Genomic DNA, 24,581 nt, shown 5'->3' with positions numbered 1-24,581 from the left:
CTGCAGGAATCTTGGCTTTCACTCCCTCTGCCTTCCTCACCTTCAGGGACCAGGGGAAGACCAGCTCCATATTCCTTTTCTTAAGTTCCAGGACAGAAGAATAAAGACAAATTTACCTCATCACACTCATGATGGTGCTCTCAAGCACTGCTTCCAATCCTGTTTTACTTTCATTTTCCCACTTCCAATCTGAAGCCTCTTCCCAGCAACCAGACTATATATGTCCACAGTGTTTTTCTTGCTTCTACTTTCAACTCATTATCCCAATTTATCATACTTTTGCCTGAGATTTTCCTTCCTTAACTGGTTAACAGGTGACTCAACCCCATCCATCTAAACATATGGTGCTAGCCTCGTAGTGTGTATTTGATAACTGTTTGTTAGATGAATAAACTCATGAGACCTTAAATTATACACCAACATTTCTGCTTCCAAAGTATGTGGCCCAGAGCAGAGACTTCCCCAAGTAGATTTTCTGTTTGGTAGATTATCTGTAATCCACTGTCTTCTCCTTTTGATCTTTCCTCTGAGTTAGATTTTGGTGATAGATAACTCAAACCAAAGAGGGTCAAGCCTGGCATGTACAGGAGGGACGAATGTCAGCAATGTTAGTATGTGAATTGTGGGGTGAAGTTTTACTATGTAAACAATGACAATGATAAGTGATTTTTCTAAAGCATCTGCCTTCATGGCTTTCAACTACACTAACATAAAAAATCAAGACATTGGGTTGCCCTTATTTCTTTAGATTTTTGGTAGATATTTGATTTTGGATATTTTTGAACATATAAAATTTTATTTGTATTTACATCTTATGTCACAAATGTCAATATTACCTGCAAGGTTACAACCTAAGGAATCTCTACTTTGAGTTAGTGTGAATACTTGCTGAGTGCTCTAGGGCCACTGAGTGCTCTTTTCCTAGGTTGCCAGTGTGTGTATACACAGGGTCTGTCCCACAGGATCTGCCTTCAAATTGTTCTTCATTTCATTAATGCATACTTTGCCTCTCCAACTATATTTCCTTAGGGAAGAGATTGTGTTTTAAACAGTATTCTCTTGCATCAACATTGAACAAAATCTGGTCATTATAGTTGGTGTCTAAAAATGCTACTGAGATGAGTTTTGGTTAAGCATTTAAAAAGTGCATTTAAAAAAAAAACCCTCATTTTGTAGATCCTGCAGAACTTACCTCAGCTAATAAAGAAGTGGCACTGTTTGACAGTTTCACAGTATCAGTATGTAAACAGACCTTGAGTCCTAGGCCTGGTTTTCTTGCTGATCAGTTTTAAATATTATTATTTACTATATGTGTTGATGTTTTGACTGGTTTAAGTTTTTCTTTAAAAAAAGATACACAAGTTTGGATAATTGTTATCTGTTCCCTTGTTTGTTTGTAGAAGGGAAAGTTCTATTTACTTCATTCCTTCTACAGAACAAAATATTTTATGTTTAACATGATATGTGTTGAAGCAATAAAAGACTTCTTATTCATCTTTGTCCCTTTTCCTCATGCTTTGGCATACCCAGGTCATAGTAAGCATTCAATGACTGCTTAACATTTTTTTATAATTAATAATTATAGAAGGCCTTTTAAAAGCATGATATGAAAATGAGAAACCACAAAGTCAAAATGGATGAAATTGGTTACATAAAATTTTACATGGGTAACAAAACACAATAAACAAATTCAAAATATGAAATATAAACTTCAAAAATATATTCAAGATATACAACAAAGGGCTAGTGTTCATAACATAAAAAGGCTCTCATGAATCAAATTTTAAAAATAAGAAGGCCAATAAAAATAGCAAAAGTCATACCAATGAATACCAATGACTAGGGCATATAAAATTATTTGTCTTCACTAATAATCCAAATAAAGCAAATTAAGCAACCTATTACTTTTCATTTATCAGATAATCAAATAAATGATTGCTATTATATATTTTGCTCAAGATAAGGGAAAAAGATACCCTCATTTGATATAGGTGAGAATAAAAATGTTTTAAAATTTTAGGTGGGTTAGGTAATGTATTGTAAAATTTAACTGTGATAAAAATTTTGACACATAAATTTGAGTATTAGGAATTTATTCCAGAGATATTCTAGTATTAAATATTTAAGAATATAGGTGAGAAAATGTTTATTACATTTTTTATAATAGTGACATCCCATAAATAAATATTTATAAGAATATGGAGAAATACATTTAAAAGAATGAGGCAGACCTACCTACATGCCAGGTTGTGGCAGAATTTTCAAAGTTATTTTAATTATAAGAGCAACTTATAATGGCATATTTAATATTTTTTATAAAATTAAAGTGTACATTAAAATGTCTGGTACCAGCAATAGGAGGACTGATCTAGGTAAACCTCTTTCCAACTATACACACACATTAAAAATAAAAACTTGACAAAATACGTAAAAAAAAAAAAAGTTGTAAATATCTTGCTAAACATAAAACAAAGAAGAGAAAGTCCCTAAGAACCAGAGTGAAACGGGAATTAAAATCCAGATGTTTTAATCAGGAGAGAACTGTGGCCACCACCAGGATGTTGCAGCAGATGCTGAGCGTTCCCTGTCCACATCCCTTGGGCCTTTTAGGGTGCTGCTGCTGCTTTTCAATGGTCAGGATCTGCATCTCTGTAACTTAGGGCTCTCTTTCCCCAGAACTCTGGAAGACTGCTCTGATTGCACAGTAGCATGTTGGAAATGTCAGAGAATAATATCTCTTCCTTCCCCAGCCTTAGTAACCTTCAACCGATGGGTCAGCAGATATGGTATATAAATATCCCGCTCCCTCACCCTTTGAGGTGAGTTAATTATGAGGCATGTATTTTGCACCATTTTCCAGAGTTTCCCACTTTAATCATCCACTGACATAGCCGGTTGACACTCTATTGGTTTCCTTTGCCTCCCTTCTCTTCTGTCTTACTTGGGTTCTGTGTAAGCCCTCAAAGAATCTATATGCCCTTGCCTCGGGATATGCTTTTGGGGAAACCAAAACTAAGAAAGATGTTAATGACTTTAAAGACGTAGGGTATAGGATTGGGGTTTTAATGTCCACTCAGAAGCCAAAGTAAAGAAAATGAACCAAGAGCCTGACATTAACATGACCCTGGGCTACCCTCAGGGAAAGGAGGAATAAAGGTCTTTTTTCATCATTTCAGGGAAATGACATGTCAGTTTCTCTTTCTGTTATACAGAAGAAAACAAAAACAAAAATAACCTCACATAAGAAATTGAAAACCAAGACTGGAGCCTGGCATTTGAATGGTATAGGATTGTAAATTATAAAAAATAAATGTGTGAACTGGTTCTAGAACGGAAAAATTCCTAGGACACTATTTAGAAAAACATGTAAGACATGAAAAAAAAGTAAATCTCTGCTTAATATAAGCTAAATAATTAAGAAATTCAATGATAAAAGCAAATTCATCAAGTGGACAAGAGAATTAGAACACAAGTTAATAGAACAATATGAAGGAATCTACAAAACAAGCATGCTAAACATTACTGGAGAAAATTGAAAGGATCAAAATTAAAGGGAAGAAACAGGATACTGACAGGAATGGGCAAATTTTTAAAATATATCTTGTAGAAATGAAATAAGATAATCAAAGATGAAAACTCAACTATGGATCAAAGGCCTTTTAGAGATAGCTCAAAAAATTACAAAGCTGAAACAGACATCTAAGGAAAATTTTCTCAATGAAGTATAGTAACATAAAGATATGGTAAATATGAGAGTGCTTAAGAAAAAAGGATAAAGGAATCAGAGTGCCGAGCATGTGCTATAGAGTAAGTATATGAATATAATATGTATAGTAGATGTTCAAGAAATGTCCAAGGATTGTAGGTGCAATTTTCAAAGAAAGTGTGGCTGAAATTTTACCATATTTGATGAAATGTCTGAAACATAAGATAAAAGAACTATAAGACTGTAAAGCACAATGAATAGAAGTGAAGCTAGATATTTCAGTGAGCTGCAGAACATGAAAGACGAGGGTGGTAGCCCTCACTGTCTTCTCAAGAGAGAATCTGTTGCAAGAAGTGCAGTTGCAGTGAATAATGCTGCAATGAATATAGGGATGCATATATCTTTTTTAATAAATGTTTTCAAATTTGTCAGGTAGACACCCAGAAGAGGGGGTGCTGGATCATATGGTAACTCTCTTTTTAATTTTGTGAGAAACCTCCATACTGTTTCCCATGGTGGCTGTAACCGTTTATATTCCCACCAGCAGTGACTGAGGATTCCTTTTGGAAACAATCAAAGTGTCCTCAGATAGAGGACTAGATAAAGAAGATGTGGTGCTTATACACAATGGAATACTACTCAGCCAAAAGAAAAGATGAAATATGCCATTTGTGACAACATGGATGTTTTCTGAGAATATGCTAAGCACAATAAGTCAGACAGATAGAGTCAAGAACCATATGATTTCACTCATATATGGAATATAAAACTGAAAATAACAAATGAGCAAACAAGATAAACAAATACTCATAGACACAGACAGCACTATCATGGTTACCAGGGGGTAAAAGGGTAGGAGAAAGGTCATCAAGGGTAAAAGGAGTCGAATATATGGTGACAGAAGACTTGATTCTGTGTGGTGGGCACACAATGCAATATACAGATGATGTATTATAGAATTGTACACTTGAAACTATATAACTTTATTAACCAATGTCACCCCAATAAATTTTAAAAAAAGAAGTGCAGTTGCCAGCAATCTCCAGATGCTGCACCTTTAGGACCTACAACAGTGTCAGTCCGGTGGCCGCTGTCCCCCCAGACTGCTCCTGCCCAATGTGGGCATGATGCCGGTACAGGAGCCCACCCTTCAGGCCAAACGCTGCTAATAGGCAGTTCTGCTTAGGAGATCCCCCATGGGCCTTGCTGAGGCTCTGAATGTTGGGCTGCAGGCTAAGCCTCTTCCTCCACAAAACCCTCTTTTCTCCCTCTCCTTTCACAGTCAGACAGACCTGCACTGTGGTCTTAAGGCTCTCTCCTCTCCTCCTGCTCCCTTTGCTCTGCATTCACAGGCCACTTCCCACAGAAATACTTAGTAGTTCTAATTTTGTCTTGAAGTGTGCTTTGCAGAGATCCAGAAAAGACATACCACAAAGTAACAACAATTAGACTCACAGAGAAATTTTATTAGCAACAATAAGGACTAAAAGTGCAAGTGAATATTATCCTTGAAGTGTTGAGAGAAAAGGACAAAAGGGAGAATTCTATATCCTGTTAAATCATCACTTAAGAGTGATGTTACAAAAAGATGTTTTTTAGTCTAAACATTAAAAATATTCACCACTTGCCCTAGCTGGTTTGGTTCCCTGGATACAGCGTTGGCCTGCAGACTGAAGGGTCCAGGGTTCAATTCCGGTCAAGGGCACATGCCTGGGTTGTGGGCTCAATCCCCAGTGTGGGGCATGCAGGAGGCAGCCAATCAATGACTTTCTCTCATCGTTGATGTTTCTATCTCTCTCTTTTTCTCCCGTCTTCTCTGAAGTCAATAAAAATATATTTTAAAAAATAAATAAATAAAAATAAAAGTATTTACCACTTTACAGACCCTAAAAGAAAGAATGTGAACCTAAAAAGAATGAGCCATGGAAAATAATACTGAATAATGTTGAAAGCTATAGGTAAATTAAATGAGCATTTACCATAAAATTTTTTAAAAGATACTGGCTCATGGTTTAAAAATAAGGTAGAGCTCAAATACAGGCAATAATAACATAGTTTGGGGGTGGACATCATCTGATTTAAATAAGTATCATATTATCCTGGGGTGTGATAGAGATAATAAATACAGATACACTTATTTATATTTTCACTCTAGTTTTTAGCTGAAACCATAAAAAATGAAATGTCTAATTTTCAAACTGATGGAGAGAAAATGAATGTAAAAGCTCAAATCCATCCAGTAGAAAGCATAAGCAGCATTCCCTGAACACAATGCATCAAATTTAGAAATCGATAATAAAAAAAGAACAATCTCCTTCTTACCTCCCACACTTAGAAATGTAAAATAACCACTCATAAATAATTATTGAATAAAATAAATAATGGAATTTATAAAATATTAGAAATGAATCACAATGAATATGCCATGTGTCAAAGATGATAATGTCTAGCTAAAAAGGTATTGGGAGGGAAATGTATAGTTTAAAATATATAAATTAAATATAAAAAAATAAAACTCAGCATTAAAGTAGTTCAAAAGTCAATAGGAAAAAGAAAACCACTGGATTAAGAAGAGAAATTACTGAGGCAGAAAAAGGAGGTAAAAGAGAGGCTCCACCCAGCAGGCACATCCCCACCTTAGGGCATTTGCACTTGCTGTCCCCTCTACCTTGGACATTGTTTCCCTGGGTATCTGCATGGTTCACCCTCTTAACTCCTCCAGGTCTCTTCTAAGATGTCATCTGTTCAGTGAAGGCTCCCAAGCACCCTGTTAAAAATTTCATGCCCAGTCCCATCAACATCCCTTAACTATTTTCCTTGCTCTCCTTTATTGCATAGCAATTATCACTATCATTTTTTATACATGCATTTAATTTATCATGTATCCCATCCATTATCTTGCTCAGTGCTGAATGTACAACAATGTCTAGCTTAGCAGTTTTCAAATATGTGTTGAATGTATGATTTTATAGCTATCTAGGCTATGGGTACATAGATTCTGTCATATCATTTCCTCTAGTTTTTCATATATTTCAAATATTTGCAATTAAAAATGTAAAAATTTTAATAAAAGAAAAATATCTATGCCTATGAATACAAACCAAAGTATTAACACTGATGATCAATTTTTATATTTTCCAATAGTAAAAAACTTGGTTATATTGCTTTCACAATCATAACAAAGACAAAAATAATGCCCACCAAAATAAATCACATATGCCTAGTTCATATATTCAGTAAATTCTATTATTGTTTTAAAGCATCCATTCTTTTCTAAAATTAGTAAAATCCTAACAATTAAGACATACTAAAAGATCAGTAAAGAATCCTTCAAAAACAATTTATTTGGAACAAACCTCCATAATAAAAATACTCATAGGGCACTGTATTATTTCAATGAAAAAAAAATTTTTTTTTTTTAAATATATTTTATTGATTTTTTACAGAGAGGAAGGGAGAGAGATAGAGAGTTAGAAACATCGATGAGAGAGAAACATCGACCAGCTGCCTCCTGCACATCTCCCACTGGGGATGTGCCCGCAACCCAGGTACATGCCCTTGACCGGAATCGAACCTGAGACCTTTCAGTCCGCAGGCCGACGCTCTATCCACTGAGCCAAACCGGTTTCGGCGCAATGAAAAAAATTTGAGAATATTCTTGGACTTAAATGTTGAGTCTAAAAAACCTGGAGACAAAGGGAACTTGAAGGGAACTTGACATTTTCACCCCATTCTTAGATATTTTTGTTTATCGTGTCATTTTGTATTTGTGAATGGTGTAGGAATTCAGGCATGTTTCTGACCGGGGAAATTTAGAAGCTTGTGGTAGAGAAGAGTGAAGGAAGTTAAACAATGGTTGCCTCTTATTGATAGATCACTAGATTTGATTTGCTTTCAGCTCTGTCTCTATCTTCCATAATCAGATCCCTTCATTTCAGAAAGTGATTGTGTACATGACTGTTACCAGAGTGATTTTTTTCATGCTTGTAAAATTAAGTCATTAATACAAGAGTAATCATAGAAACTTAATTGAAGTGGCATGATCAAAACACTAATGCATTAGACAAAACACTAAGACACAAAAATTGTTGTTACATGACCCTTTCTACTTATAGAATACGGTAAAATATAAACTGAGAAAATCCTCACTAAGTCCAAGACAATTGCAATGTGCTGGTGATAAGGTTTTCAAAAACAGAATTTAAGTGAAAGATTTGGACATGAACTAATGAGAAATATAATACATTTACTCAATGATAATGTATATATGTATAGTGTGAATTCAGGTAATGTTTTCCAAGGTTCGTGTGTACACCATATGCAATTTATTATGTATCAACTAATCAAAAAGTTGATTAAATTGGCAGAAACGTGAAATTTCAGGTTCATGTACTGTGGTATACTTTAATGAATGTGTTTACACAGTTCTTGGTAGTCTTTATATAACAGACCCACTTCAAACAGAATGAATTTGCCTTGTGAGATTTTGTTAGATAGGAAGTGATTCACAAAGCTGGGTTTCCTTCCTTGTGTTATCTTGTAGCTAAGTGCTTTAATCAGACAGCATAAGAAGGAAACCTCTAATTTCTAAACATTTTTTTAATATTCTATGGATGCTTGCACTTGACAGATTGCATTCATCAGAGAAGCTATATAAATTGTACAGCGTAAATATTTTTTTTTTCTGGTATGATTTTTGTTTGGCAGTTTCTTATGTGAAATCGAAAGTATCCTTGAAAAGACAACATCAGTGCTAGTGTGATGTGGACAATAGTATATGAGAAAAACTTAAGCAATGCCATTCTTGGGAAGTCATTGATAAAATTATAAAATCTTAAACAGGAATTCTTCCTGGCTTAGCCTGCAGAGCAGCACCAAAATAGTAAATAACGATTTGTAATGAAATTCTAGAGTGCTTTCTGACAGCAAATTATAAGAATGCTACTGATTATATTTATATATGATAAAACTTGTTAAGGAAATTGAACTCTTCTCTACATGCACTCAAGCCCTTAAGAAAGCTGGACTTAGATCATTTTGACAACTCACTGAAGCATCTGTTAGGAAAAATATGAAGAACTAATGAGGTGACATAATCACAATGTTATTATGAATAGAACTTATTCTGAATTGTTTGAATTAGTTGTTTTCTTTCAAGTTTCTGTTCTGTTATTTTTGCCCCACATTGTTAAATTCCAGCCATTCATATTTTCCTAAGAATCATTAATTAAAATAAAAAACAAAGAGATGGCATGAGACAACAATAACGATGACCAGTACTTAATAGTTACTTAGATCTTTCCACCATCCACACTGCTCACATGAGCACATATTATGTATATAGATGGATGTATATAATCAGCTGTTTCTTACAATGACACTAAGAGGGGTTATTATAGCCAATATAAAATAAATGAAAAGCGAGCCACAGAACCGTTAGTGGCTTTGTTGGGATGATAGCATGGGTGAATGTTAACACCAGGACTAGAAGTCTAGTTTCCTGTCTTTCTCCAGGATTCTTTCCCTCAATCCACATACCTATATTTTCTACAATCACTGACTATCTTATATGTAAGAGTTCGTGACCAGAGGAACGCCTTTCTCTGCCCCCTACCACCCTATCTGATAGTCAATTCTCTATCCTTGCTTTGCTAGGCCCAAATAAGAAAAGAAAATATGTTCCTGGTATCTTAAGATGTTGAGGCAAATATTTCCATAAACCCTGTTCCTTATGTTGTTTAGGGTCTATGCATTCTTGGCTCTTAGATTTCACACCCTGGGTTATGTAGGCTTTTGGGCTGGCTGGACATTGAACTGTCACAAATAATATAGTGTCTATAGAAAAATTCTCATCCAGTTCTAAATTTCTGTATCAAAACAAAAGTCTTTCTAAATGTGAGTTTGTAAATTGAAGATGGCCATATTTTTGAGTGAAGGGAAATCTATCTATCTATCTATCTATCTATCTATCTACCTACCTACCTATCTATATAAAAGGCTAATATGCTAAGTGTCTAATCATCCAACTGGGTGCTATGATGCACACGACCACCAGAGGGCAGCCACTCAATACAGGAGCTGCAGAGCTGCAGTGACTTGGCAGCAGCAGTTCTTGGGTGATGGACCCCAAAACCAGAGAGGAGGGAGCCAGATTCCTCACAGGGCCACGCAATTCCACCTTTAGCTATGGGTTATGTTGTTGTTGGTCCTGATTCTGGTTTACTGCACACTTCTGTTTGAGTTCCACACCCTGTATGACAGCAACTTTGCAGAGTGCCCTCTCGCACTCCAGGATCCCTCGGGGGATGTTGAAGAGCCAGTTTCAGCCTGATCCCTGCAGGCCAGGCCAAGGGACCCCACCTGCCGGAGGGACCCCGCTCACTTTGCAAACACCAAGGAGGGACCACGGGAGGTTGGCTCCAGGGCGTGTCTGGCCCCTCTCGCCCAGTCCTGTCCTGCTGGCCACCTTCTAATGAATTTCCTTTCAATGTGCACGAATCTGTGCACCAGGTCACTAGTATATAATAATGGCATAACTTAAAGCCACTGGGCTCTCATTAGGGGCTACATATAACTATGATCATGGTAAAAACATCTATGAGCACACATGGAGCAGCATATTTATGCCATACTTCCTTTGTGCTATTCTTCAAGCATGTATGGAAAATTCCTGTTGTTAGGATATAAGCCAGAAGCCTCAGCCCCTCACCACCAGTGATGTATAAAAAGGCTTTCATGTCTATGGAGTCTTCTGAAGCATGAGCTCTGGCAAGGCTCCAACAATATAGGCAGCACCATGTACTAATCAGATGCATGTGCATTTGAATCATTTCCTGGCTCTTCCTCCTGTCCCGACCTCTGGAAGCTGGTGGAAGGCTTAGTCCTCCACCCTCTTCCTATTTATGTTGTCTTCCTAGGTGATCTCATTTGGTGCCACGGCTTTAAATAGCATATGCATTGATAAATTTAAGTTCAGTTCTGATCTCTCCCCTGAACACTGCCTCCCAAACTTAATGTGTGAAACAGAACCCTAACTTCTCTCTGCATTTTCCTTCTCCAACTTCATCCTTTCTCAATCTTCTCCATCATGCCAGTGATACCAGCAGTGGTGGAAGCCAAAAATCTAGAATTCATTAATTATTCTCAAATTCATTTTATTAAACCAACTTGTACGCAATACACTACTGAACCAAGTCCTAAGTTTACACACACACCACACACACACACACACACACACACACAGTGAAAAGAAGCTAGATGTATGTAGCATTTATCTTTCTGGAGTTGACAGTTTTCAGTGACGATCTTAGCACAATGACATCTTACAAATAACACATTACATTCCAAGACATGCAGCTTTGTGATTTATTATCTGCCTATATATTCCCACATGGGTATTTGCATACACACATGTACATATATATGTAAATACATGGTTGGACCATATGAAATTACTGATATTTGACTGTCTGAGCCTAAAAAATACCCATTTCAGTGACATGGCTTGACCTAATAGTTTTATTACCTTCTTATCTATATCTATATCTATATCTATATCTATATCTATATCTATCTGTATCTACATATCTACACCTATGTCTATTTTTTTTTTTATAGAGAGTAGAAGGGAGGGGAAGAGACAGAGAGAGAAAAACATCAATGTGAGACACATCAATTGGTTGCCTCCTGCACACACCCTGACTGGGGCTGAGAATCGAGCCTGCAACCCAGGTACATGCCCTAGCCCGGAATCAAACCCGGCCAATGTTCTATCCAGGGAGCCAAACCAGCTAGGGCACCACCTGTAGTATCGATTTATGAGGACGCACATATTGTGAGGCAGGAAAAAAACAGAATCATCTGATTATTTATCTGGGGCTCTCATAATAAAAATTTAAGCCAGCATACTTAAGGTATTGAGGCTAAATTAAATAAGAGAAAATGTAAACCATTGGGCCTAAAATTCAATTTCAGTTAAGCATGTGCAAGAATCCACTTAGATTACATACTGAACACAGATGTGATACTGCCTGAGCACTATGGGGGAAGTCAGAGATACCAGATCATATTACAATTTTGGGTGTCCATGACAGCGCCTACTAGCAATATTCTTTTTAAATTGTTTCCACGTATTGACTTGTCAGACCATTCTCTTGATAAAAATATTGGCATCAAAAGGTGTGAAAATCAAAATATTTAACCACTAAATATTTGATCAGAGACAATGTCGGTATGGCTATGCTGGCATCAAGCAATGGAACAATGGCCCCAGACAAGGTCAAGGACTCAGAGGACCCTTAGTTATGTGGAACTTGAAACTCATCTTGGACACAATGAAAAACATCTCCTAGCCTGAAACCCTAACTCAGGCTATGACATCAGATTTCTTTGGTGATAGAGGACAAAATTTTAGGCCCATTTCACAGTTAGAAAAATAATTGAAGTCATCCTGCTTACTTTAGATCTCATGAATAAATTAAAGGCAGGTCAAAATTACCAGGTTTGTAAATTTTTTCTTAATTTAAATTCAACACATTAAATTAGCTTAATAATTCATTTATGGATTGCTTTGCGCATTTTTCTAAGGAAGAAACACTAAAATTTGTTGTGTTAAAAACAAAAACGAATGTAATTCATGTATCTTTTCGTAAGCATCTGAGGAAGTGGCAATTAAAAACTGTGCATAACTGCTATTTAGTTACTCAATAGTTTGTAATAACTCTTTGTTATTATCCTTTAATGTGCTAAAGTAACAAAAAGGTCTTCTCGGTTTGAAAATGCATGGAGTAACACATAAATAAATTTGAGCCAAAACACTCAAATATTAAGCTGACCTTATTTTTTAATATCAGTAAGGTATATTATCAATTGTTTCATAGCAACATTTCATAAAACTTACCACTTAATGTTTTTAGTTTAATATGTTTTACACTTAGTATATTTTAAACATTATTGAACTCTGATTATTTTTAAATTCTAATTTTTAAATTTCTAATTTCTAAAGAAAAAGACCACGTATTATATGAAAACTAAAAATATACATTTGTTTTAAAAAAAATCAACAGATCAGTGTATATCAAGCACATTTTTTCTTAACTATTTAACATTTTCTCTCAAAAATATATTTTCAAGCTATCTATAAATTCCTCATAAGTAATTCATAATTAGACTCTAGGCTAAAGGTAGTAAGTATATTTTGCATTTGATAACTGCAACTTGAAGTTCATTTGTGCTTCAAAGATACCCCAGCACTAAAAAAAAAATTGAATCAATTATTAGAAACATACACACACACACACAAAACCCAAGAAAAGCCAAAGTCACTGATCATCAGAGAGATGCAAATTAAAACGACAATGAGGTATCACCTCATACCTGTCAGAATGGCTATAATCAACAAATGACAAGTGCTGGTGAGGATGTGGAGTAAAAGGAACCCTAGTGCACTGTTGGTGAGAATGCAAACTTGTGCAGTCACTGTGGAAAACAGTATGGAGTTTCCTCAAAAAATTAAAAATGTAACTGCCATTAGACCCAGTGATCCCACTCCTAGGAATATATCCTAAGAATCCTGAAACACCAGTCAGAAAGAATGTATGCATCCCATGTTCATAGCAGTACTATTTCCAATAGCTAAGATCTGGAAACAGCCCAGGTGCCCATCAATAGATGAATAGATAAAAAAAGAGGTGGTACATTTACACACCGGAATATTATGCAGCTGTAAAAAAGACAGATCTCTTACCCTTTGAAATAGCATGGAGAAACCTGGAGAGTATTATGCTAAGTGAAATAAGCCAGTTACAGAAAGACAAGTATTGCATGATCTCATATATGTGGAATCTAATGAACAAAATAGATTCAGAGACATGGAAGCGTGGAACCAACTGACGAATCTCAGATGGAAGGGGGTGGTGATGGGCTGGAAGGGATTAACCAGGGAACTTATATGCATGTATGCATAACCCATGAACACAGACAACAGTGCAGTGAAGGCTTGGTTGGAGGGAAGGGTGGAGGGGGTCAATCAGGGAAAAAGAAAAAATGGGACATCTGTAATACTTTCAACAATAAAGATAAACAGAAAAGAATGGAAGAGGAATGCTGGGATTTCAAAGATGGCAATCTATATATATAAAAGCCTAAGTGACTGAACAACTGAATGACCAAAAGACCAGTCGACCAGTTGCTATGGCATGCACTGACTACCAGGGGGCAGACGCTCAATGCAGGAGCTGCCCCCTGGTGGTCAGTGCGCTCCCACAGCCAACCTCCCACAGCCAGTCAACATCCCATGGTCCTTCCCCCAAGCTGACCAGCCCTAATCGGCCCCAATTGCCAGCCAGGCCAAGGGATCCCACCCATGCACGAATTCGTGCACTGGGCCTCTAGTCTATATATATATATATATATATATATATATATATATATATATATATATATAAAAGCCTAAGTGACTGAATGACCGAACAACTGGTTGGCCGGTTGCTATGATGTGCACTGAACACCAGGCGACAGATGCTCAATGCACAGGATCAGGCTCCCTCCTGTCTGGATTGGGCCTGTGGGGATAGGGTTTGCTCCTGTCTGGATTGGGCCTGTGTGAATCAGGCCTGCGGGGATCGGGCTCCCTCCTGTCTGGATCAGGCATGCAGGGATGGGGCCAAAACCAGCTATCCGACATCCCCCGAGGGGTCCCAGATTGTGAGAGGGCACAGGCCAGGCCGAGGGACCCCATCGGTGCACGAATCCATGCACCAGGCCTCTAGTAATGTAATAATGTTCTATTTCTTGGCTTTGGTAATGGCTATACAGAGATTCACTTACAAATAAGTGAACCATTTTGTACACTTGTATATTGCATATTTTTTGGTATGTGTGCTATAGTTTAATGCAGAAAGTTAAAAATAAATTAAAAACTGTATTTCTCTTAAATGTTTAAAGCACCCAACAGCACTATACACAAAGTAGTTATAACTCTTTGAAATACTTTTTATAACTTGTAAGCAAATAGTACCAGTTGATATACAGTACACATGATGCTTACTATCTTTCACACACAGTTCTAAGCACTTCACAAATAAAACTCATTTACCTTCCCAACAATCTTATGAGACAGATACTATGAGCACCTTCATCTTATAAATAAGTAGAGTGAGGCCCAGAAAGATTAAGCAACTTACTCAGGATCATAGAGCTGATAAATGAACCACAATGAAGGGTGCCAGGTTCTACTGTTCACCATTATACTATACTGTCTCTCAGAGCAAAACTCAAGTTTAAGGTGTCAGATTCATTCATTGTAAATGCATTTAAAATTAAATAATGTTGTTCTGTATATTGGAACCTCCTGTGTAGACATATCAAGTAGATTGCTTTAACATTTTGAAACAGTTATTTTAATATTTTATAACTAGAGGCTTGGTGCATGAAATTCGTGCACTGGGCAGGAGGTGGGGAGAGGAGTGTCCCTCAGCCCAGCCTGCACCCTCTCCAATCTGGGACCCCACAGGGATTGGGCCTAAACCAGCAGTTGGACATCCCTCTCACAATCCAGGACTGCTGGCTCCCAACTGCTCACCTGCCTGCCTGCCTGATTGCCCCTAACTGCTTCTGCCTGCCAGCTTGATCACCCCCTAACCACTCCCCTGCCGGCCCAATTGCCCCCAACTGCCCTCCCCTGCTGGCCTGGTTGCCCCCAACTGCCCTCCCCTGCCGGCCCAGTCACCCTCAACTGCCCTCCCCTGCAGGCCTGGTCCCCCCCCAACTGCCCTCCCCTGCTGGCCTGGTCGCCCCCAACTGCCCTCCCTTGCCAGCCATCTTGTGGTGGCCATCTTTGACCACATGGGGGCGGCCATCTTGTATGAGGGTATAATGGTCAATTTGTATATTACCTCTTTATTATATAGGATTAAAAATGTATTTTTCTAACTCACATTTAGAGTAATTAAAGATGAATTCTAAACCTAAAGTATTTTAATCATATAACAACAATAAAAATGGTGTGGAAAATGCTGAGGTTGAATGACAATTTTATTAGCTGTAACTTCAATAAACCTCAATTCCTTGCCATTAAAATGGGCAGAACCTGTCCTTTCCTAATAGAATGTTCTGAGAATGAAGTGACCTGACATTTGTGCTATGCACTAAGTAATTAATTACATCTGAAAGCCAATCCATCTGTATAGTAAGTCCTAGAAACTTTAGAAAGGAAAGGTACCTCACTTTAAATATACATTTTAGAGACTTGAAAGTAAAAAATGCAAAATAAATTGGTGAAAGTATTACTCTTGGTAAGACTAGCATCTGGAACTTGAATCCAGGGCTCTAGGCTACAAGTTCAGTGCTCTTTGAAAAGTGTTTGATCCTCATTCTTTTCTTCCTGTTTTCCCTTCTCTTCCTCCTTGTAAAATATATAAACTGAATTTTAAAAATTATGTAGTATTATTGTCATTTAATTCAATAATGCATTTGACTTATTTTTAAAAGATTTACATTAAAGAAGACATATTTTAAATAAGCTATATTCTCAAACTCGCTGTTTTGGTTTTTACTTTTGACATGAATACCACATAAAAAGCTTTCATATACATTTGTCTCCAAGTCTAAGAAGGATCGTGCCCTTAATTTCTCTCTAATGCACCCACACATGGGAAGCTGGTTAGTTAAAAATAGAACAATATTTATTAATTATTTTATTTATGTCATTGCATTATTTGTAAATGACTAATAATTTTTAGTAACGAAAAATATTTACAAAGAAATGTTTAGAATATTAGTTCCAGTCAAAACTGCTATTACACAAATTCCTATCTGATGTTTATCTCTTTTGTTTCATTTTAACTTAAAGATTATTCTTTACTCCAAACACAGTAATAAAGGTCTAGAAAAATAGAAAAGAAAAATCACTAGATAACTAAAATGACTAATACTTATATTTTCCAAATCAAAACTAAAAACTAAATTGAAAAAAACTTCATTTAATTGAAAAAGCCAGAACACTCGTTTCAAAGACATGGAAAAAATACTACATTTTGATCACATGGAAAACACTTTTTTCATTAATATAATGACCTCTTCTAAATCAAGGCATTCTTTAGACCTTGGTATTACTGCAGCATCTCCCTTTATGAAAATGCATCCACACTTTTGTGAATGACTGAGTTCTTTCATCTGACTGGACACAGCTGGCAAGTGGCATAATGAGAAGGGGAAATGAAAGTTTTTTTTCTTCTCCCTCCTGGAAAACCAAGAAATGTATAAATCATATTCAAACTGAAGCATTAGCTGTTTGTATTGTCACACAACGACCCATCTTAATACACATAGTGTTTTCTACTTTTTTGTGAATAACTGATAGCATAGTACATTTTAATCTTGAAAGTCTATCTGTGAGGTGTGGTTTCCTTGACATTATTTGTATAATTTAAATTTTTACATATTTAATTAATTAAAAATTAAACCAAACTGACCAATTTTTAAACAGCAAATTCAGTTAAAATGTTTAAGCCAATAAGATATGTATATTCAGTTTATGGGGAAATATCTCAACTAGTTGGGCATGCAACAGGCCCAAAGGTTCAGACACACACAAAAGCAGAAAGGAACTTGGAGCTTGACTGAGCCTCTCATTTTGTACAGGAGGAAACTGGTGCCAGAGTGATGACTGGCCCAGAGTTACTCAAGCAGGAGTGATGGATGCGCTCACTATCTCCTCACTTCCAAGACTCTCAGTACAGGTCAAGCTGTGCTCCCTCGCTGTGTCAGAGGCACACGGGAGAATTTCCATGGGATTGAAGGAAGATGCTAAAGAAGCAATCTGAAACTAAAACAAACCTCTTCTTTTACTTTCCAACTTCTCTCGCAACTTTAAATAGCACACAATAATAAATATCTGTAAATTTTCTCCATGGTATGTGTAACAATTTCATGAGGAGAAGATGTGAACAATTCTAAAGTATATACATGTAAAGGAATTCTTTCCCTATCCCATACTCAAAGTTCTCCACCCAGAATTTAAGTTTTTTATTTGAATTTCCAGAAACTTTCTCAGTGTATATGAATACGTATATGCAGTTATACAAATGTTAATATAGCCTTTTATTCAGTTAATACATCTTGAAAATAAATCCAGTTTTGTGCATGTAGATCTACCTCATTTTAAAAAATAACTATATGGAATTCTATTGCATGGATTGAAAAGAATGTATTCAGCAATTCACCTACTATTGGGTTCAGGTAGTTTCTGAAATTTTATATTACAAACAGTGCAAAAACAAATATAATTTGATTTTTCTTAGATTAAAAGTTACTATGATCAAACAGTATGTAAAACATTGACTACTTGGCATATTTAGATATCAAATTTTGACTCATGCAGGCACATGTTAACCTCCTCATGTCTATACCTGTACCAGGGGAACACTGGTCCCCCAGACTAGCCCTGACTCCACCGCACTCCCTTCAGTATATTTACCTCATGTGTAAACTCCTTTTTTCAACAGAATCCTATTTTTGTGTGTCTGAAGCAGTGGGCAGGTAAGGATGGTTTTCATCATGTAGGAAAGATATTTCATGTATTTTTTTTTATAAGTTAATTATGATGATGTACAACACAAAAAGGTATTAATAAGAATACAATTTGAGCAGCACTTTCAATAAAAATTTTATGCAAATTTATCAACCACTAGAAAGGAAAAACTAAAACAAACATTACTCCAAATTTCACAAAAGTAAACTCCATCAAAATCTCATTATCTATCTTAAATATTTTCATCTTCTCTTTACCAAAAAAAAACACCAAACCAAATAAAAAAACACAAACAAACAAAAAACGAAAAGAGGAAGAGAGGAATGGAGGAAGGAAGGACAAACTTTCCTTACTGCTATATTGGCTGAGGCTATTAATTTCATACTTCTATACTACATGCAAATAAATGTATAAAGGATTTAAATTTTCAAATATTGGGGTATTTATACATTAGAATATTAAGAATTACATATTGACTAATTGATTTTCATGTATTTTGTGTCATGTTATTTTTAGGTTTACCCCAAACTACCCTCCTCTCTATTCTCCATGCTTGAGCTGTTACATATAAAGCTTTGCCCAGAGGAAATGGCAGCAGGAATGCTCTGGCCTAAGTAGAATTTAGGTAACTGAACTGCATCAGATCCCACCACTAGGATGAGGCAGCGACTCTGGTCAATGGATGACCAATGCATCAATATTTTGTCTTCTGAGGATCACTCCAATTAACTTATCAACATGTTTTCAGTTATTTTCTAAAGACACCAGAATTAGAGCTGAGGAGATATGAATGAAATAATATAGAAAATCTAGGATTGGTGCTTAGGAGGAATACACTTGTCGTGTAACATTTAAGGCCTCAGCAACAATGAACACAGAACATGTCCCTTTACCATCTGAAGGAAGTGTCACCACGAGGGAGAAGCACATCAGCCTCATAGGAGAGCAATGGGGCAAGAACAGGTGAACTTCACTGGGGAGCAACAGTCCTCCTGGGGAGAAATTCCCCAAAACCCAGGGCCTTGTTTTGTTTTTATTTGGAAATGAGCATATTTTGGAGACGAAAATATGTAAATTTGGACAGTGAAGGCAAACTATACAGAAAAGTGGTAGAAATAAAGGATGGGAGCGGTGACAGGAAAAGAACAAATTGACACTAATATGTCCACATTAATCTTGCCAGGGTAAAGCATAGAAATTGGAGAGGATAAAGGCATCCTAGAAGTATTGGACCAGTATTTATATTAAAGATAAGGGAACTGAGGGCTCCAAAGTTTAAGAAATTTGCCTTAATTCACACATGACATCTCTGGAAGTTCTGAGCCACTGTGTGAGGTTTCCTGACATTGAGGGTGTTTCCCAGAACACCACACTGCATCAACATTCAAGCCCATCATAGGTTGTAAACCTCCTAGCTTGTATCCAATGCCTACTGGCATCTGAGGCTGCTGTCAAAGTTCTTGAAGGACTCCTACTTTCTACAACCCCTAGCAGTTTCAAGTTCAAGAGATGAGGTAGACCAGTGGTCGACAAACTGTGGCTCACGAGCCACATGCGGCTCTTTGGCCCCTTGAGTGTGGCTCTTCCACAAAATACCACGCGCAGGCACGCATGTACAGTGCGAATGAAACTTCGTGGCCCATGCGCAGAAGTCGGTATTTTGTGGAAGAGCCACACTCAAGGGGCCAAAGAGCCACATGTGGCTTGCGAGCCGCAGTTTGCCGACCACTGAGATGCCAATGCACTGATTTAATTCACCATGTCAGGCCTTTAGAGTATCTTAATCAACCACTGAGAAAACTTTCCCTCTGTTCAACATTATATTTGTTAAGGACACCACTACAAATATATTATTTCAGAAGAATAGCAATGCCTTCAATTAATCATATTAAAGATCACAATAATAGAAATAAATATCTATAGATAGAAAATTCATTTTTCTTGAATTTCAATTTGTATAAAACTCCCTCTTCTGTTTCATTTTTCTTTATCACTACCTCTCTCCCAAACTCTTGTTTCTCCATTTCTCTGCACAGACTCCATTATTTGTTCATATGTTCAACAAGAATATAAGTTTTAAATATAAGTGATTTACCTCTCAATTTTATTCATTTCACCTCCATAGGCACAGCATTTGATAGGTTGAAAACATGCAGTAATGTTTTTGAATAATTATTTTGACACTTTCACATTTATTTATACATGGAATTTTTAAAGAACTCCAAGTTGACAGTGGGAATATTATAAAAAGTTTCATCTAAAAAAGATTGTTGGAAATAACCCAATACAACCAGTTTATTTTACAGATGATGACACTGAGGTCACGAGTAAGCAAGTGGCTCAGTACCCAACTAGTTAGAGCCTGAATGAGAATGTCCACCTGGTCCCCTTTCTCTACCTGCTGCTCCTTTTGGTGCACTCCATGCAGTCACTCTCTAAGTACACATTAAATCATTTAGATACCTACATGATTCTTGCGAAAGTATAATTGGCTTGATGAAACATGAGAATTTTTATGTATTTCACTCTCTGTATTTAAATCTCTAACAATGCCTGGTACCCCTTTTTCCCTTCTCTCCCCCAAATTTCCACATCAACTGCTTTAAATATTGCTAATCTATCAAGTACACAACATCTCAAGAGTCAAAGTTGGAATGTTGCCAAAGCCAACTGGGATGCATACAGAAGCCATTGGTATGGATCCCACAGCCAGTCCTATGTGAACGATGGACATGCTCCCCAAGGTGCATTCTTAGATGAAATGGGGATACCACCATGGGGAGGCACTGATAGAGAGGGTCTCATCACATTTCCAAAAGCCAAATCCCTTCTTTCTCAGCCCTATGTGTCTCCTAGAAGAGAGATTCCTACTTGTCTATAGACTTCTATGGGATACATAAGCTAAATTCATAGGACAGTGGATTCTAATTTCTGTACATTGAAGGTCTCCCAATAAGTTACTCCCCAAAAGTCATTGTGAGTTCAACCACTTAGAATAACTGTTAGCTTTTACATTTATAAGTTCTGAAGTCTATTCTGGTTCTTAATTTTGACAGTTTTCATTAATATAATGAAGCCCTTTTAGTCTTGCTTGGCATTAATTTACCACATAATAAATTTCTTCTAACACTATGTTCTGTGAGTCAACAAGCAGCTTCCCCTGTGATGTGAGCCTGGCTAAGAACAGATCAGACTTGGGAAGATTAATGACTAGGCAGAGACATTTTTCATATGGGTACATTACCACTTTGAGGAAACTTGGTCACTGTACTTTTGCATCTGTTTGGAGTAAGATGTGTTTTGGCTGAATAAAAAGCAGCAAGTCAACAATGGGAATGCCCTCCTCTGTACCACTGATATATTGATTTCTATATTACATTTTAGGCTGAATTAATACCAAAAACATTTTTCAAAGACAGTTGAAAATGCCATATTTGACAATCATTTCAATAACTTACAATATATAAACTGTAGCAAATTCTCAGCAAACATTTTAACTAGGTATTAATGAGAGCTGACAATGGGTAACTTTGCGCTGAATACCATATCAGGCATTAAAAGATGTACTGGTGCAATTATTTTCCCTAAAATGGTATCTGTTCCTGATACAACTTGAATTTTCTACCCTAAGTAATTTAATTCCAAAACCAGTTTCTCTCAACTAATCTGCTGACCTATAGTCACCACTGATTTTTGTCTCATGTTGTTCAACTGAGTCATTGCCCTCTGAAATGGGTCAGCTTACAGTGATAGGTAAAAATCCTTGTAAAGAGGATATAGCCTTTGGAATTGCAACTAGTTAACTCTGGGCTTTTGCTTGAGACAAAAAGCAACTTCATTTTATTAGAGAAAATGTCAATCAAGACTTTACTGACACCCGTCTTTGTTTCACCAGCCAGTACTAAAAGATAAAGCAGAGGAAATGGAGGAGCTGCAGTTAGACATTTGCAACACACAAAGTCCTTGTTTTCCCACTAGGCGCTGCAGAAAGGCAATTGTCCATTCACAGCACATCCTCTGCATTTCAGAGCTAATATTTTTGCAGTTCCCAGTTTGGTACATTACAGTCAGATGCAGTTAATCTTGTTAACCCTTTGAAATGCACTGTGCAGGTGATACCTTGCTTAATATCACTGCTAACATGACCCCGTTTTTAAAATTTCAATATTGAGAACAGAAACCCTTTTTTAAAAAAATCAAGTGAGAAATTTTGGAAACAGAGTAATGGTTTCACATAATCCTGTCTTACTTGCTATTGCATAACTTTGAGAAGGGTAATAAGTTAAATTCATATTAACCATCTATTACTTGAATTGCTTTAACAAAAATTAACTTTGCAAAGGAATGCTTTCCAGCAGGGGTTCCCCTCAACATGTAATAATAACGCGCTATTGAAAACAACATCAGCCCTGGGTTTCATTGCCCTGCTTCCTGCAGCATTTAGAGTGTTTACTGTATATGCATGCATATGCCTGCCTTCCGGTACAGAGATTCACTCCAACGTTTTAATAGTCAGCCTGACAACAGGACGCGAATCTACAGATGATTAATTAGGAACCAGGCTCAATCACTTAAGTCCCCAATTAAAAATCTCACTCTGATTTCAACTATTATTAAAAAAGATAATTGGCAGATTTATAGTGCTAATAAAGAAGTTTTTATTTTCCTTTCTAAATAAGAAGATCTAAATCATTAGTCATATAACTCAGTGCCTGCAACTGCCCTATTGACTTCTACATCCAGAACATTTTTTAAAAAAATGCAACAAGGTGGTAAAGTCCATTTTCCTCAAGAATTCATTTTGTTGACACACCTTTTATAGATTTTTCTACCTTCAGTCTCATTACCAGTTTCTTTCTCTCTCCCTAATCTCTTCATCTTGAAGTATGCTATCAACCGACATGACTAACTCAAGAGAAACACTGATTTGCTTTTTTCCTGTTCCGTAAACCCCACCAATCTCTTTACCAATATTTTCCAATCCTGTCCCACCAAAAAGAAAAATGACCCAATACTAAGATTTACATTGGAAAGAAATATTGCATTCATTAAAAAGAAGAAAGAAAGAAAGAAAGAAAGAAAGAAAGAAAGAAAGAAAGAAAGAAAGAAAGAAAGAAAGAAAGAAAGAAAGAAAGAGAAAGAAAGAAAAGCAGTCCTCCTCAGTAGGGACTCAAAGTACAGTGAAAATACCCGAGTCTCTCATCAGACTGGGTGGAATGAAACAGTTAATGCAGGCTAAGTGATAATGTTTAGTCAGTTCGCCTAGAAAAAGGAAGGAAATTCAAAAGCTGACTGCTGTAGTAACAATCACAGACCAAAAAACACATATGTACAGGTTCACTTTAAAACTCCTGCCATCTCTCTGTGGTTCTGTTCTCTAAGAAAAATGAGCTTGCTGCTTAAATTTGTTGTACCTACCTCAACCATTAAACAAGACATTTAACCATAGTGGCAGTTCTGTGACCTTTGAATGCCGTGAAATCTCTGACCGGTGCTGCTTGTTCATGAAGACTTGTGCTGCAGAATCCAGCAACTTCATCCAGGATTAGGAATATAATTAAGTAAAAAAAAAAAAAGAAAAGAAAAAAGAAAGAAACACAGAAAGCACACAGAGAGATCGAGAAGGAAGGTGGAAAGAGAGATTCTCTGGGTGAGTACACCACTGTTCTCCCAGACAAGTGCTGGGACAGAGCCGAGCCTGCTGCAGTGCCCAGACCCACCGACTGGCTGGGGAACAGGCAGCCCGCCTGCGAGGCAGGGAGGTGCTGTCAGTTGCCACAGGCAAGGAAAGGCAGAGACCAATCAGCTTCAACTCTGGCAGCTTACTGGAGTGGAGCCTTTTCTGTTTATGTTTCCTCATTTCAAGAGTGACGTCAAAGGGTTTAGTTTTTCCTCTGCATGTGCTATTAATTTTAAAGTACTGTACTATGGGAAGAATGTGTGTGTGCCTGTGGTTAGCCTGGGCACCCCACTCTCAGGAGAACCCAAGAAACATTTTCTATATTCAGGAATACATTCTAAAAAATTTAAAATGCCTTGTGATGAAGTGTAACAAAAACACAGAAATAAGAACAACAAAACAGACAAAACCTCCTGAGCTAAACAATAGCAGCAAGATTCATATTTTTTTCCAAATGTGAGTGTATGTACATATGCCCACGTCACAGCTGTTGTTTATTCTGAACTAATTCATTTTTAACCTTATCTAAAAATGAGGTGTTGCTTAATCTTTATAGCCATGGATGCAGAATTGCGCAAATGAACTGGTGAACAATATTATGTGGTGAAAAATAGAAATCGTGTTTATGCTGCTGCTGATCTCTGCCTTGCCTCCAGTTTATGTGG

General features: G+C 36.8%; 1 protein-coding gene across 3 annotated transcripts in view; it reads right to left on the bottom strand.

Annotated features, from left to right (window-relative positions):
* The window catches only part of PDE7B (phosphodiesterase 7B), a 274,149-nt gene extending 250,162 nt beyond the window's left edge, over nt 1-23,987 (bottom strand). For 2 of the 3 annotated variants that reach the window (XM_070417744.1, XM_070417745.1), the window contains exon 1: nt 23,655-23,987. Coding sequence is in view for 1 of the 3 variants with exons in the window: in XM_070417743.1 (XP_070273844.1) it covers nt 23,655-23,675 (21 nt within the window). In the remaining 2 variants the exon portion in view is untranslated. The remainder of the gene's footprint in view (nt 1-23,654) is intronic. The other variant, XM_070417743.1, reaches the window with a different exon arrangement.
* Between the last annotated feature and the right edge of the window lie 594 nt (nt 23,988-24,581).

The sequence above is a fragment of the Myotis yumanensis genome, unplaced genomic scaffold (genome assembly GCF_028538775.1).
Source record: "Myotis yumanensis isolate MYYU_CA2020_CCGP unplaced genomic scaffold, mMyoYum1.0.hap1 SCAF_6, whole genome shotgun sequence".
In the NCBI taxonomy this organism is placed as follows: domain Eukaryota; kingdom Metazoa; phylum Chordata; class Mammalia; order Chiroptera; family Vespertilionidae; genus Myotis; species Myotis yumanensis.
Note: the sequence above shows the minus strand (reverse complement) of the source record. Positions and strands in the feature narration are given on the sequence as shown.